This window comes from Oncorhynchus tshawytscha, linkage group LG30, assembly GCF_018296145.1.
Source record: "Oncorhynchus tshawytscha isolate Ot180627B linkage group LG30, Otsh_v2.0, whole genome shotgun sequence".
Classification (NCBI taxonomy): domain Eukaryota; kingdom Metazoa; phylum Chordata; class Actinopteri; order Salmoniformes; family Salmonidae; genus Oncorhynchus; species Oncorhynchus tshawytscha.
This window is the reverse complement of record NC_056458.1, coordinates 32,029,277-32,041,882: the sequence shown is the minus strand read 5'-3', so window position 1 is coordinate 32,041,882 and position 12,606 is coordinate 32,029,277. Positions and strand designations below refer to the sequence as shown.

Below are 12,606 nucleotides of genomic sequence, written 5' to 3'. Positions count from 1 at the left end.
CGCTCTCAGATTAGAAGTGTGGGCTAGAATAAAAATAAAGGCACCGTAAAGACATCTCTCTGTCTCTCTGCAGACGACTCCTCAAACAAGAACAAACACTTGAAAAACATACACCCCTGGCACAAACACGCTTTTGGGTTTCCTCTCTGGATTATTTGGGGTGAGGAATTGTAACATGGACAGATCTCCGACCATACACATAGCTCTGCTGAAGTCAGGCTGGCTCTGGAGACAGAGTGAGTACTATAGATTCAATGTTTCTCAAATAATGCCATGTTGTAGTCTAACCTCGTGTCTACCTGTTTTGGTCTCAGATAAAGCCTTAGCCATTGCAGGTACTATCTTTACCAAGTGTAGACTTCAACAGCTAAACATAGCATAAGAAGTTGTGTGGGGCACTAGTATGAGAGAAATATCAGCACTGTATATGAAACACAGGTTAAGGCCAGGCACCACAGGCTGAAAATGTTTGCATCTACCTATCAATTTTGAGATTTGTTTGCATTTTGGTCCGTTAATATTAATATTTTCAAAAACTAAACATAAACATGCTCAAATCTTAATGAAAATGTTGATTTTCTTTATTTTATCATACTATCATCAAAATGTCATGAATTTAACCACTTTAAAATGGCCATACATCCATCATTTCAAAGCTCACTACATTGAATTAAACATCATTTAAAAGCCCATGTAATAGAGAATGTCACAAACAATTTAGCATATTTTAATACAATATTTCAGATTGTTTTTTGTTTTTTGAAGTATTATAATTATGTCTAAATGGTAAAAATTGATTGAGATATGATTATGCCTGGCCTTAAGTGGTGTGTGAGGTCTGTAGCGATCTTTGCTCAAGTCCCCAGTCCATGCCACTCTCTCCAAAAACAGTTCTCCCATGTTCTTAAAACTGACTCCACTGAAAACAAAATGGAGGACTCTGTTGATGTCATCAAGATCGCTAACAGATTAACCTACAGTACCTACCATTTAGCTTGTTTTGATGAAGCCATTGCACTAACGGGCATCTTTGCCCTATTTATTGAGTTGCGGTTGCTTGTGAAAACTATTGGATTTTTAACTAAGATCAGAATCGTTCTAGAAGGTGAATGTTACAACTGTTATGAAATTCCAACCCTTACTCTGTTTGTCCAGCCTGGCCATAATCTAATTTGCTTCCTGTCTGTGTTAGCAAATCACTGACTCAATCAGAAAGGCCACAAGCCAACTACTGGGGATTCAACCGCCGGGGAAAAACATATACAGATTTACAGCTTTAACAATATAAATACAAAACACTCAAAATGGCTGTAGGTTTACCCATTATAGTCCCACTGACTAGAATGCGTCTTTGAGATTCTTCTTGTAACAAAAATTGCTATATAAATGTAATTGATTATTGTTATTACTACTATTATTATATGCTGAATTGAGACAGAATCATATCTGGCTGGCAGTGCATTTCAGTTATTGTGGATAAATAAAAGTATACAAAAAGTCCAAACTGACCTTTAGGAAAGTGGACATCTTAACCTAACCCGAAATCTACTCCACTTCACCCTCCATCTCCCCCCACGCTCTTCCTGCCTCCTTTCTTCCGTCAGCATCCATCTTAAAGCGGTGGAAGCTGAATTGGTGTGACCTGTGGATCGATGGGAGCCTGGTCTTCTACAAGACGGACAGCAGGCGAGAATTTGAGCACCGAGTGGGTCTCAAGACCAGCTGTGTGAGCGTCAAGTCTGGCCTGGAGAGTGCAGGTGAGGAGGGAGTTTCTGGAAAGATGGGGACGTTCAACATGGCAATGGATGCTTCCGAAATGGCAATCTATTCCCTAGGCCTATAGTGCATTACTTTTGACCAGAGCCCCATGAGACATGCTGTATGCTTTATTACAGAAATAAAGTGGACTGAGAGTCCAAATATCTGTATTGACCTCCAAAAGATTTTGGCCTTTGCTGTGGGCTTATGTGTGTGTAACCCTAGCTGTCTATGTTGTTGTACAGGTCTCTCTCCCCCAGAGAACCAGCCAAGTGAGAACATGGTGGTGGTGCAGCTTAGAGATGGCTCCACTGTGATCCTGTGTGCCAACAGTGAGGACGAGGCACTGTGAGTCTATATTATTTCTCTCTCACACACACACACTCTCTTAGATTGCACACACTCTCTCTCATTCCACTTCCTCTCTTTCTCCTTTTGTCATTCTGTTTTTGCAGAGCATGGAAGTTGACAATTCTAGAGGCGAGACGAAACCCAGTAAGTAAACCGGTAAACCAGGGTTTCCCAAACTCGGATTCTTAGAGGACATTCTTGTCTTATCGTCTTGTCTTTCCCACTTAGTTCCCATATGACCCATACGACGACTCGTACCAGTCCGTCCCAATGGACGGCAACAACACCATCTACCTCACCCCTGGATCAGGTAAAGACAACACAACACTCAAGCTCTGAGTCGTATTCATTATTGCACATTGTGGCAAAATGTTTTGCAACGAAAAATGAAAACAAGCGTTTCTTATTGGACAAGTTCAGGTAGTCCCTCCTTGTTTAAGTCCATTTTCTACTGTTAGGTGCCTAGTGAATACGACTCTGATTTCAGCAAGTCAACAGGGTGACTCTAGCACTCCTTTCCAAAACTCCCTAAAATCAGTTGACATAACTATCCTGGTTACATCAAATCAGAAAAGTCTATTAAAACACACTTGTATATTCACTTATGCTCCCATAAATACTGTAGTACATCTTATACTCAGCATCCTGTCTCTCCCTCCCTCTCAGGTACCCACCACATACTGATCCAGAGAGACCCATACGACGGCATAGGAGAGCAGGTGGCACTGGGGCTACTGGCGGGCTTGGCGGCGGGCGCTGCCATGCGCTCCTTCCTCTGGATGCCCTTGTTCTTCTGCTGATAGAGAAGGTCTTTGATCTGGACCAAGATGCTTGCTTGGGCGCCCCCCCCCAGTGCGCTAGCTCCATGAGCAGGGAGGCACGGTTGGGAAATGCCCAGGCTGCTGTAGGCCTCATTCCTACAAGTCTTATTATTGTATTTCACACACAATTTATTTTCTGTTGCAGAATAATAGTGCACGAATGTGTGTGTGTGTTTTAAATTTTAATGTCACATGCACACGTACAGTGAAATGCCTTTCTTGCAAGTTCTAACCACAACAATGCAGTAATCAATAACGATGTAATACTAAAAATAACAAGGTAGAACAAAAACACAGAAGATATAAAAATAATAAGAACACGATAAAGTAAGTAAGCATACTATATCAGGGTCATTGTGTTTGTGTGAGCGTGCATGCATGTGTGAGCAAACGTGTGTGTTGACAAATTGGTTTACAGAACAGGTTGATGGTAACATAAATATGTCCTTTATAACATAAGCTGTGTGAACTCAACCTATTTAGTAGAAATGCATATGAAATGTATACGGTATGCAACATACAGGGTGTATGAAAAACAGCAACGTCCTGATCCGCATATTCAGCTGCCTAAGGTTAATGGAACCCCCCCCCCACACACACATACACAGAAATATTGACTGAAATGATGTTTAAGTTGAAAAATTGAGGTGCAAAAATGTATCACTTTTATTAACCTTAGATCCTGTATTTAAGCTCATGTACAGAATGTAATTCACTGAGTCCAATGCTGCTGTTGTTGTCAAATTTAATAAAAGTTTTCAAAGCCATGGATATGAGAATTAATATTCGATGACAGAATACTTCCTTGCTTAATTCCTATTTAGGACATAAGGCTTCTGTCTGGAGATGGTGTTCCATGACAGACCACAGTCCTTCATATCCGTCTCCACTGTTCACCTACATGTCTCTTTGGGGCAGCCACACTTTCTTTCTATAATATAAGAGATAGACAAATATGTATTCAATATGTATAATGTATTACACATCAGTAGTTGCCTACACACTAGTCACTCACAATCTACGTTGATGTCATTTTTCTCCAAAACAATATTCACATGATGGTGAACTTCAGAGAAGCACACCATTGGAGACAGAGCTCATGAAACTAACCCATCTCCTACCAACTCACAGTTAGCCTACATTCAGGGGTGAAATTGATGGGGAATGACTGGAAACTGAATTCCCAAATGAAACTCATTTTAACATCTAAACATTTCTTTAAAAATGAATTCACACTGACACAGAGGGATTAAAAATAATTTTAAAAACCTGCTTGTTCATGTTGTTTTTAGCATTGATTCATAAACCAAGAATCTGAGTCTGACCCTTCCACATCCATGCCTACCCAGTTCTCACCATAAAAAAATAAACCATCCTACAAAATCAAGGGTTGTTTTTTGTTGTTTGAAATGACATTCTCCTTAGTAACACTGTTATTCAAACTGGTTAATCATAATGGGAAAGCTGTTGTAAAGTAGGGCTACAGTAAGCGAAATTATGCACTATATAAATGACTTAATCTCTAAATGATAAGATTACATATTTAGTCATTTTTTTCAATGAAGCTCTCAAATCATGACTAAACAAAACCCTTGATTTTGCACCTTAAATAATCGTTGATATTCCCTTTTGACGATCAATTGGCATCCAATTATGATTTCAAAGATTCCATGGTAGGATATACTGAGATGTTTCTCTACATGGATTACAATATTATTAAGGTTTAAATGAATGAAAACAACCCCTGAATTAAAGAGGCTATATGGAACTTTTGCTTCTGGCGTGCTCTTGAGCCAAAAGGGGTCCCAAATCGACAGAAATGTTCCAGAAATAACTTTATAGGCCTTAATGACACTCAGAGGGAACCATTAGCCTATAGCCTCGCTGTAATGTTATGCCATATGAAAAAAAAAAACATTTAGCTTTCTTTTACCACTTTCCCAGATTGTGTGATGCGGTGTTGGTTGTTTTAAACATTGTCATCAAACTGCCATATTTTCATACACAAGCCGCGGCCTAGGCCTGCCTAGCTGAGATACCCCCAACTTTGTTCTTACACCGACACGGAGGCGGAATTGGTTTTGCGCTTAAAAAACGGTTGATTTCATAGCTACAACACTGTGTCACCATCACTCAATACTTGTAAAAATGTAAATTCTGAAAACGCTTTATCTTTACCTATGCTAGTACTGTACAACCGCGGTGCTTCCGCGTGGTGGTGAAATTCATACTTTTAATAAAAACTTTAATCGAATACAACCGCCGACTTTTTTGTAATTTGTGTTGCTAACCTGGAGACGTAACGCCCGTCGTGTACTGCTGGCTGGGCTGCAACCTAAACTGAGATTCAATTGGCACAGTGTATTCGCGCAGAGTTGGGCAACACAAACCCGCTATCCAACCACAGATAGAACAATGCGACAGATATTTCACTGGATGCATAAATATGAAGCATCCGCTTGGCGTTTCTACGGTAGTGAGAGAAAGCCCACTGACGCGCAATGGGAGAAGATGGAACGAGATGGATTTTGGCCTACATTCTGGAAATGTTGTCATCGATTAAACATTTGATCTTAATACAGTTTTCTGTTCCCAAAAATAGAATTTATTATGTATAGAGTGGACTAAGTTTTGTAGACTTTAGCCTTGCAGACGCGCATTTAACATAATATGCGTTCCCTAACAGAAATATGCAGATATATGCTAGAACGGACCAATAGGATCTCGCTAGCTCGTGCTTGGCTCTGCCCACCTCCTTGCTTGTTCTGCCCACTATGACTCATCTGTTCCCATTGGAAACGACAGGCTGGGGTCTATCTTGGTTTAGTTATAAAAATCCTTTGTCCAACTGTTGCCTACCATAGCCTCCTGCTGCTCCACCGACAGCGCCATGCCAGCCAGGATGCTCAAGACAGAGGGCTGTAAGTCTTTGGCCGGTTACAGGTCCTCCACTGACTGCACCTGGTTGCGCATGGCTGGCTTCATAGGGCCAATATTGTGAACCGTCAAAATAGGCTGCATGGCTACACTTTTGAGCTCCACGGAGGCATTCACATGTGGTAGAGAGAATCCCCTGGTCACCTATAGAGACCTGCCAAGAGGAAGGATGTTAAGTGCCATATGCCTTTCAATACATGACTTTGAACACCTTGAAAAGCATTTATTGCAAGGAATGTGCTATATAAATCAAGTTTGATTTGATTGATGACATTACAGCTGTAGAATATTTAATAAACTCATTTTCATGAGGACATTTGCGATTTTATCACCTGACATATCAATCATATAGTTGGACGGATCCTATAAATCACAACTATGTGAATGCAGGTACCAATCAGAATAAATAAATACTGTGCGCTGAAGATTTGCCTCACGTCAATTCTGAATGTCAATAGATTTTTAGATTTATTCTCATCAATGACAACATTCTAGAACTGAGGTATCACTCATGTAAATCTGGTGTTCGGGTAATCTGGTTAATAATTATATAACTGATTAAGTGTCTCTTCCTTGTAGAATGCTGACAGCTGTAAATAATATATTGTATTTTTAAGATGCTAAAACTTCACTTAATAGCTACACTCACCAACACAGGATATCCCTCATGCTGGCCCTGACCAAACTGATACATTGCCCCTCACTTCTTAAGGTGGTCTTCCCCCCCCCTTTTAATGCTCTTATGCTCATCCTTGAAAAATGCCATAAGGTCTGAAATAGACACCAAAGTCAACATACTGTACAAAGTATTATCTAGGCTAAGTAATATACAATTGTTTTAGTGATGTACTGCTCTGCTAACTAGCTAGCTAAAGTGTAATAAGTGGCATTCTAAAACAGAGAAAGAGGACAGAAGATTGAGAAGAAGTTCAACTCTTTATTCAATTATTTCAAAAACAGCACATGGATTCATCATGGTTTGGGCAAAGGTATCCGTTCGCCCTGGTGTTGAAGTTGGATGACCGTTCAAATCGATTACAAATAAATGTAGGCAGTTGTACTGAGAGGAGACTGTGCCACTTTGACAAAGCAAACGCTTTTGAAAAAGCAGACAAATTCAAGCAGTTACATATAACTGTGGTTAATACCGTATAATTTCTTTCACAAGTAATTGTTTTAGCACCTTAGGTTATTTCCTACTAGATTACTCCAAATCGATAAAGAAATCACTAGAAAGCAATGAAAATGTTACTTTCAGGGAAAACTCGAACCATCAGAAACGGTGTTTACAAAATGAAAGCAGTTGCATTATGGGAGAACAATGATTGACACGGCAGCCATTTTCCTACGGGGCGCCCTGTTCCCATTGTGTGAGAGATAGTAAATACTGACACTGCTAGAAAACCATAACATTTATTTCCTTGCGAAAAAACGTTTATATTTACGTCAGGTAAGTGGCACATTTTGGCATATATTTTTGTATAAAACACTTAACCACTGTTTTTTATAAGTTTCAGGTGGGTTAAACTTCATTTTATTTTAAAATAGCATTTTATTCCGACGGTGTAGAAATGGAGAAGCGACTGCCGCGATGCTAGAGAAAAATGCTTTCTACTTCACTGGCCGAGGCAGATGTAAATTCCGCTCCAGTTTCATGTGCATTTTTACTTCGCTTGTACGGTGTAAACAAACGTTCACCTACAACTCAGAGCGACTTTTTGGATAGCTACAGTTGTCTAGTTTTATGTTTTAATGTTCGTAGTTCTGAACATTGTTTAGTTTTTCGAAGATTTTTGAAAGTTTCTGTCCCGCTCTTTGCCTGTATATTGGTAGGCTCATTCGATTGCTTCTTCATCTGCGGCCATAATCTTGCGGTTAGAGGGCGGAACTATGGCTTGTGGACCCACCCATACGCTGTAAACCGTGTATCTCGATTGGTCGACAGCGACGACATTGCCCACTGGATTGGATGTATTTCGATAGGCGATCTGCATACTAGTTTTATTGGTTGGGCAGTATCCCAGTATTCACGGATAGGATAGTGGCCCGCTGTTGCTGGATTGCAATGCAGCTGATCAGCAAAATAGAAAGTTATCATAACAGAGTAGTACTCCAGACGGAAGCGTTTCAGTCATCATTTCTCAATAATAGCAACACACTAGTATACATTTGACACTTGGAAAAATTGTATTGCAATATATTTGCAACTCACAGAATTTTTGGAATTGTATCTAACAGAGCATTGTCGATACATAAAAATAAACAATTTAATGTATTTTTACCTGTCTCTCAGGTGATAACTAACTCGTCATGGCTCGTACCAAGCAGACCGCCCGTAAATCCACTGGAGGAAAGGCTCCACGTAAGCAGCTGGCCACCAAGGCTGCCCGCAAGAGTGCACCGTCTACCGGTGGGGTCAAGAAGCCCCATCGTTACAGGTAAAGTATCGGTTCACCCCTAGAAATAAACATTAGTGTTCACCATAGATCGTACATGTCAAGGTCAGCTAGCAGTGGTGTAAAAATACTTAATTTAAAAAAAACTTAAGTACAATTTTACTGGATGACTTTTACTTGAGTAATTTTCTTTTAGGGTATCTTTACTTTTACTCAAGTATGACAGTACGATACTTTTTCCACCACTGTCTGCTAGCGATACAGTCCCATTATGACATATAAAGCTTGTGTGAAACCACAGAGGTGGTACCAATTCATATTGGTGTGGAAATGACTTGACACTCCAATTGGTCACTTGGTGTGTTCAAAATGGCACCATATTCCCTTTATAGTGTACTACTTTTGACCTGAACCCATAGGGTATAAGGTGCCGTTTCAGACGCAGCTAATGTTTTCAATGAGCAGATCCACAAGCCTTATAACTAAGCAGTGATTGCTGGTAAACGTCACCACTCAGTATTTGGGGCGGCAGGTAGCCTAGGAGTTAGAGCGTTGGACTAGTAAAGAAAGGTTGCAAGATCAAATCCCTGAGCTGACGAGGTAAAAATCTGTCGTTCTGCCCCTGAACAAGGCAGTTAACCCACTGTTCCTAGGCTGTCATTGAAAGTAAAAATGTGTTCTTAACTGACTTGCCTAGTTAAATAATGGTACAATTATTATATATTTTTTTTAAATTAGCACGGCCAGACACGACCAGTAGAATTCAGCATGGGGAAATGATTGATGAAGTACTATAGTAGAATATAATTACCCCCCCAGTCATACTGACTGTGTTGGTTCCAGGCCCGGCACCGTGGCCCTGCGTGAGATCCGTCGGTACCAGAAGTCCACTGAGCTGCTGATCCGCAAGCTGCCCTTCCAGCGCCTGGTGAGGGAGATCGCTCAGGACTTCAAAACCGACCTGCGCTTCCAGAGTGCAGCGATCGGAGCCCTGCAGGTCAGTGGCTGTGTGTGTGTATGTGAAGCTCTGTCCCCTTAATCCAGATCCTGTCCTAATTGGCCTACTACACACACGGTAACAAAACAACATGCTCAAATAATTTTTTGTGTGCTGACTTATGCATATACGTGTGTGTGTGACATTTCTTCTCTCTGTCTGTCTGCAGGAGGCCAGCGAGGCATACCTGGTGGGTCTGTTTGAGGACACCAACCTGTGTGCCATCCATGCCAAGCGTGTCACCATCATGCCCAAAGACATCCAGCTGGCACGTCGCATCCGTGGGGAGCGTGCTTAGCCTGCCCGCCCGCCCTCCTTTCCTTTTTCTCTTTAATGTTTCACCTCTATTCTCTTTGTTTCTTTATCTCTCACCGTCCTAACTCCCTCATTTCGCCCCGCCCTTCCATCTCACCCCCCAGCCCCCTCTGCCTGTTTTCTTCTTGGTAGTCTTTAGAGTAACCGTGATTATGATGAGAGAAACGTGTTGAAAAGTCTCGTCTCTCATAGTTTTTGTCTTCAGCAGATGTTTTAGGGTACCTTTTTCGTGCATGTAGTAGGTGTCGCTGATCAGACACACACACACAGGTTTGTGCGTCCTCAGCTCTCATAAAATAAAACTCACTCACATGCACAGGTGGGCAGACCAGAAGGGTGTCGCCCGGGGGCTAGTCTGCTTAAGGGGAGTGGCAACTTCCACAGCAGGGTGCTACTAAAACTAACCCCAGGGCTGTTGGTGTGTGTGTGAGCTCTGATCAGCTAAGCAAATTGTATTCAACAGCAAACAAGTATCATCTTGGTTACTTAAAAATAATTGATGATTACTATCATTGTGGATATTGTGTCTATTTTTTTTAATATATATATAATTCATACATATACACCTTTTCTTTTGACTACTGCCAGAGACATCAAAATAATAATAAGAAAAAACGAAGTGATTGAAGTTTGGCAAACTTCTGTTTTTACAGAATTATTTTTAAACCAATCAGAAAGAGCTCGGTTTCATAAGAGCTACTGTTCCAATGGCAGCCACATGGGGGTGATATATACCAGCCCCCCTCCTATTTAGCTTTTTCTCACTATTAATCTGTCATTATCCATGATACTATTCTCAATCTCTTTACCCTATCTCCTCTTAAGGTTAGTTCTGTTCGGCATTAGAGTTGTTACACCAGTATGAGTTGACTTTGTAGTAGCGAGAGTTACTCTTCAAGTTTGGGTTATTTTCTGACTTTCTCTCACTTCCTTTGTATACTGAACAAAAATATAAACTTATCATGCAAAAATGTCAAAGATTTTACAGTGTTACTGCTCATACAAGGAAATCAGTCAATTGAAATCAGTTCATTAGGCCCTAATCTATGGATTTCACTTGACTGGGGGGGTGCAGCCCTGAGGGCATAGATCTACTTGGGAGCCAGGCCCACCCACTGGAGAGCCAGGCCCAGCTATTCAGCATGAGTTTTTCCCAACAAAGGGGCTTTATTACAGACATAAATACTGTTTCATCAGCTGTCCGGGTGCTGCTCTCGGGCGATCCCACAGGTGAAGAAGCTGAATGTGGATGGAGGTCCTGGGCTGGCGTGGTTACACAAGGTCTGTGGCTGTGAGGACATTTGGACGTACTGCCAAATTCTCTAAAACAACATTGGATGCGGCTTATAGTAGAAAAACTAGCATTCAATTTTCTGGCAACAGCTCTTGTGGACATTGCTGAAGTCAGAATGCCAATTGCACGCTCAACTTGAGACATCTGTGGCATTGTGTTGTGTGACAAAACTAAACATTTTAGAATGGCCTTTTATTGCTCCAGCACAAGATGCACCTGTGTAATGATCATGCTGTTTAATCAGCTTCTTGATATGCCACGCCTGTCAGGTGGATTGATTATCTTGGCAAAAGAGAAATGCTCACTAACAGGGATGTAAACAAATTTTTGCACACAATTTGAGAGAAGTTTTTTGTGCATATGAACATTTCTGGGATCTTTTATTTCAGCTCATGAAACATGGGACCAACACTGCATGTTGCCTTTATATTTTTGTTCATTATAGATCTGACCATTCAATCGGTCAGTTTCCTCAATTTGTGATAAGCAATATAACATGTTTGTTTTCTTATATTTGTTCTTATTCCTCAAGATTTTCAGATGTTTAAGCTGATCTTTGTATTTTCCAAATTTCTCATATTATGGTGGTAATAAATAGATGTTACACAAAATAAGTGTCTGTCAGTTTCCTTTTCTACCAATGTTTCACTCTTTGCTTGTTGTGTGCATAGTCTGTAAGAGTTGTACGATTTTGATTGATGAAACATTCCAGTGGGCTACCTCTTGATTTGAAAGAATATAACTTCTAGATACAACTAGATTACCCTATCATAACCAAAAAAAACAAGGACATAGAACTTGTGTTTTTGCAGGCAAACAAATGGCAAAGCTTCAATTCATGTTTTTAAAAAGTAATGTTGCTCTCATGGAATGTCATTATAGAAACCAACTGCTGTTTGCATGTGAAACCAGTAGAATTTTGACTGTGCTTAACTCCTTTCCGTAAATTTTTTATCCTGAAAATCTCCCCAGTCCTTAACGAATACAAGCATACTCATAACATGATGCAAACACCACTATGCTTGAAATATGGAAAGTGGTTCAATTATGTGTTGTATTGGATTTGCCCCAAACATAACACTTTGTATTCAGGACAACAAGTGAATTGCTTTGCCACATTTGTTGCAGTATTACTTTAGTGCCTTGTTACAAACAGGATGCATGTTTTGGGATATTTTTATGCTGTACAAGTTTCCTTCTTTTCACTCTGTCAATTAGGTTAGCATTGAGGAGTAACTACAATGTTGTTGATCCATCCTCAGTTTTCTCCTATCATAGCAATTAAATTCTGTAACTATTTTAAAGTCACTTCTTTAAGCCTGGGTGGTTTCCTTCCTCTCTGGCAACTGAGTTAGGAAGGACGACTATCTTTATAGGGACTGGGTGTATTGATTTACTGCTCGACTGAGGGACCTTACAGATTATTGTATGTGTGGGGTACAGAGATGAGGTAGTCATTCAAAAATCATGTTAAACTATTGTTCCACACAGAGTGAGTCCATGCAATTGATGAACTTATTTAGGCTTGCCATAACAAAGGGATGAAATACTTGATTCAAGAATTTCAGCTTTTCATTTTTAATTCAATGTAAAAAAAAAAAAAAAAAAAAAAACACAATTCCAATTTGACATTATGGGGTATTGTGTGTAGGCCAGTGACAAAAACATCTCAATTTAATCCATTTTAAATTCAGGCCATAACACAACAAAATTTGGGAAAAGTCAATGGGTGCGAAT

The 12,606-nt window shown here is 40.3% G+C and overlaps 2 protein-coding genes and 1 long non-coding RNA gene across 4 annotated transcripts; 2 read left to right on the top strand and 1 right to left on the bottom strand.

The window, feature by feature from the left end:
• Positions 1-3,697, top strand: LOC112228408 (pleckstrin homology domain-containing family B member 1-like). The gene is made up of 6 exons (XM_024393708.2): positions 1-236; positions 1,605-1,757; positions 2,004-2,106; positions 2,214-2,253; positions 2,338-2,419; positions 2,776-3,697. The coding sequence occupies exons 1-6, from the start codon at positions 176-178 to the stop codon at positions 2,907-2,909; spliced, it is 573 nt and encodes a 190-aa protein (XP_024249476.1). The 5' UTR covers positions 1-175; the 3' UTR covers positions 2,910-3,697.
• LOC121841359 lies at positions 3,659-5,344 on the bottom strand. Of its 2 annotated transcripts, none has more exons than XR_006080340.1 (2): positions 5,222-5,344; positions 3,659-3,861 (listed from the first exon to the last, which is right to left on the bottom strand). It is a non-coding gene; the product is annotated as an uncharacterized LOC121841359 (long non-coding RNA). The 2 variants fall into 2 exon arrangements; XR_006080339.1 differs by having other exon boundaries at positions 5,109-5,338.
• A 1,824-nt stretch (positions 5,345-7,168) lies between these two features.
• LOC112228409 (histone H3.3A) lies at positions 7,169-10,087 on the top strand. Its single transcript, XM_024393709.2, has 4 exons — positions 7,169-7,317; positions 8,161-8,305; positions 9,107-9,260; positions 9,430-10,087. The coding sequence occupies exons 2-4, from the start codon at positions 8,178-8,180 to the stop codon at positions 9,556-9,558; spliced, it is 411 nt and encodes a 136-aa protein (XP_024249477.1). The 5' UTR covers positions 7,169-7,317; positions 8,161-8,177; the 3' UTR covers positions 9,559-10,087.
• Positions 10,088-12,606: the final 2,519 nt, after the last annotated feature.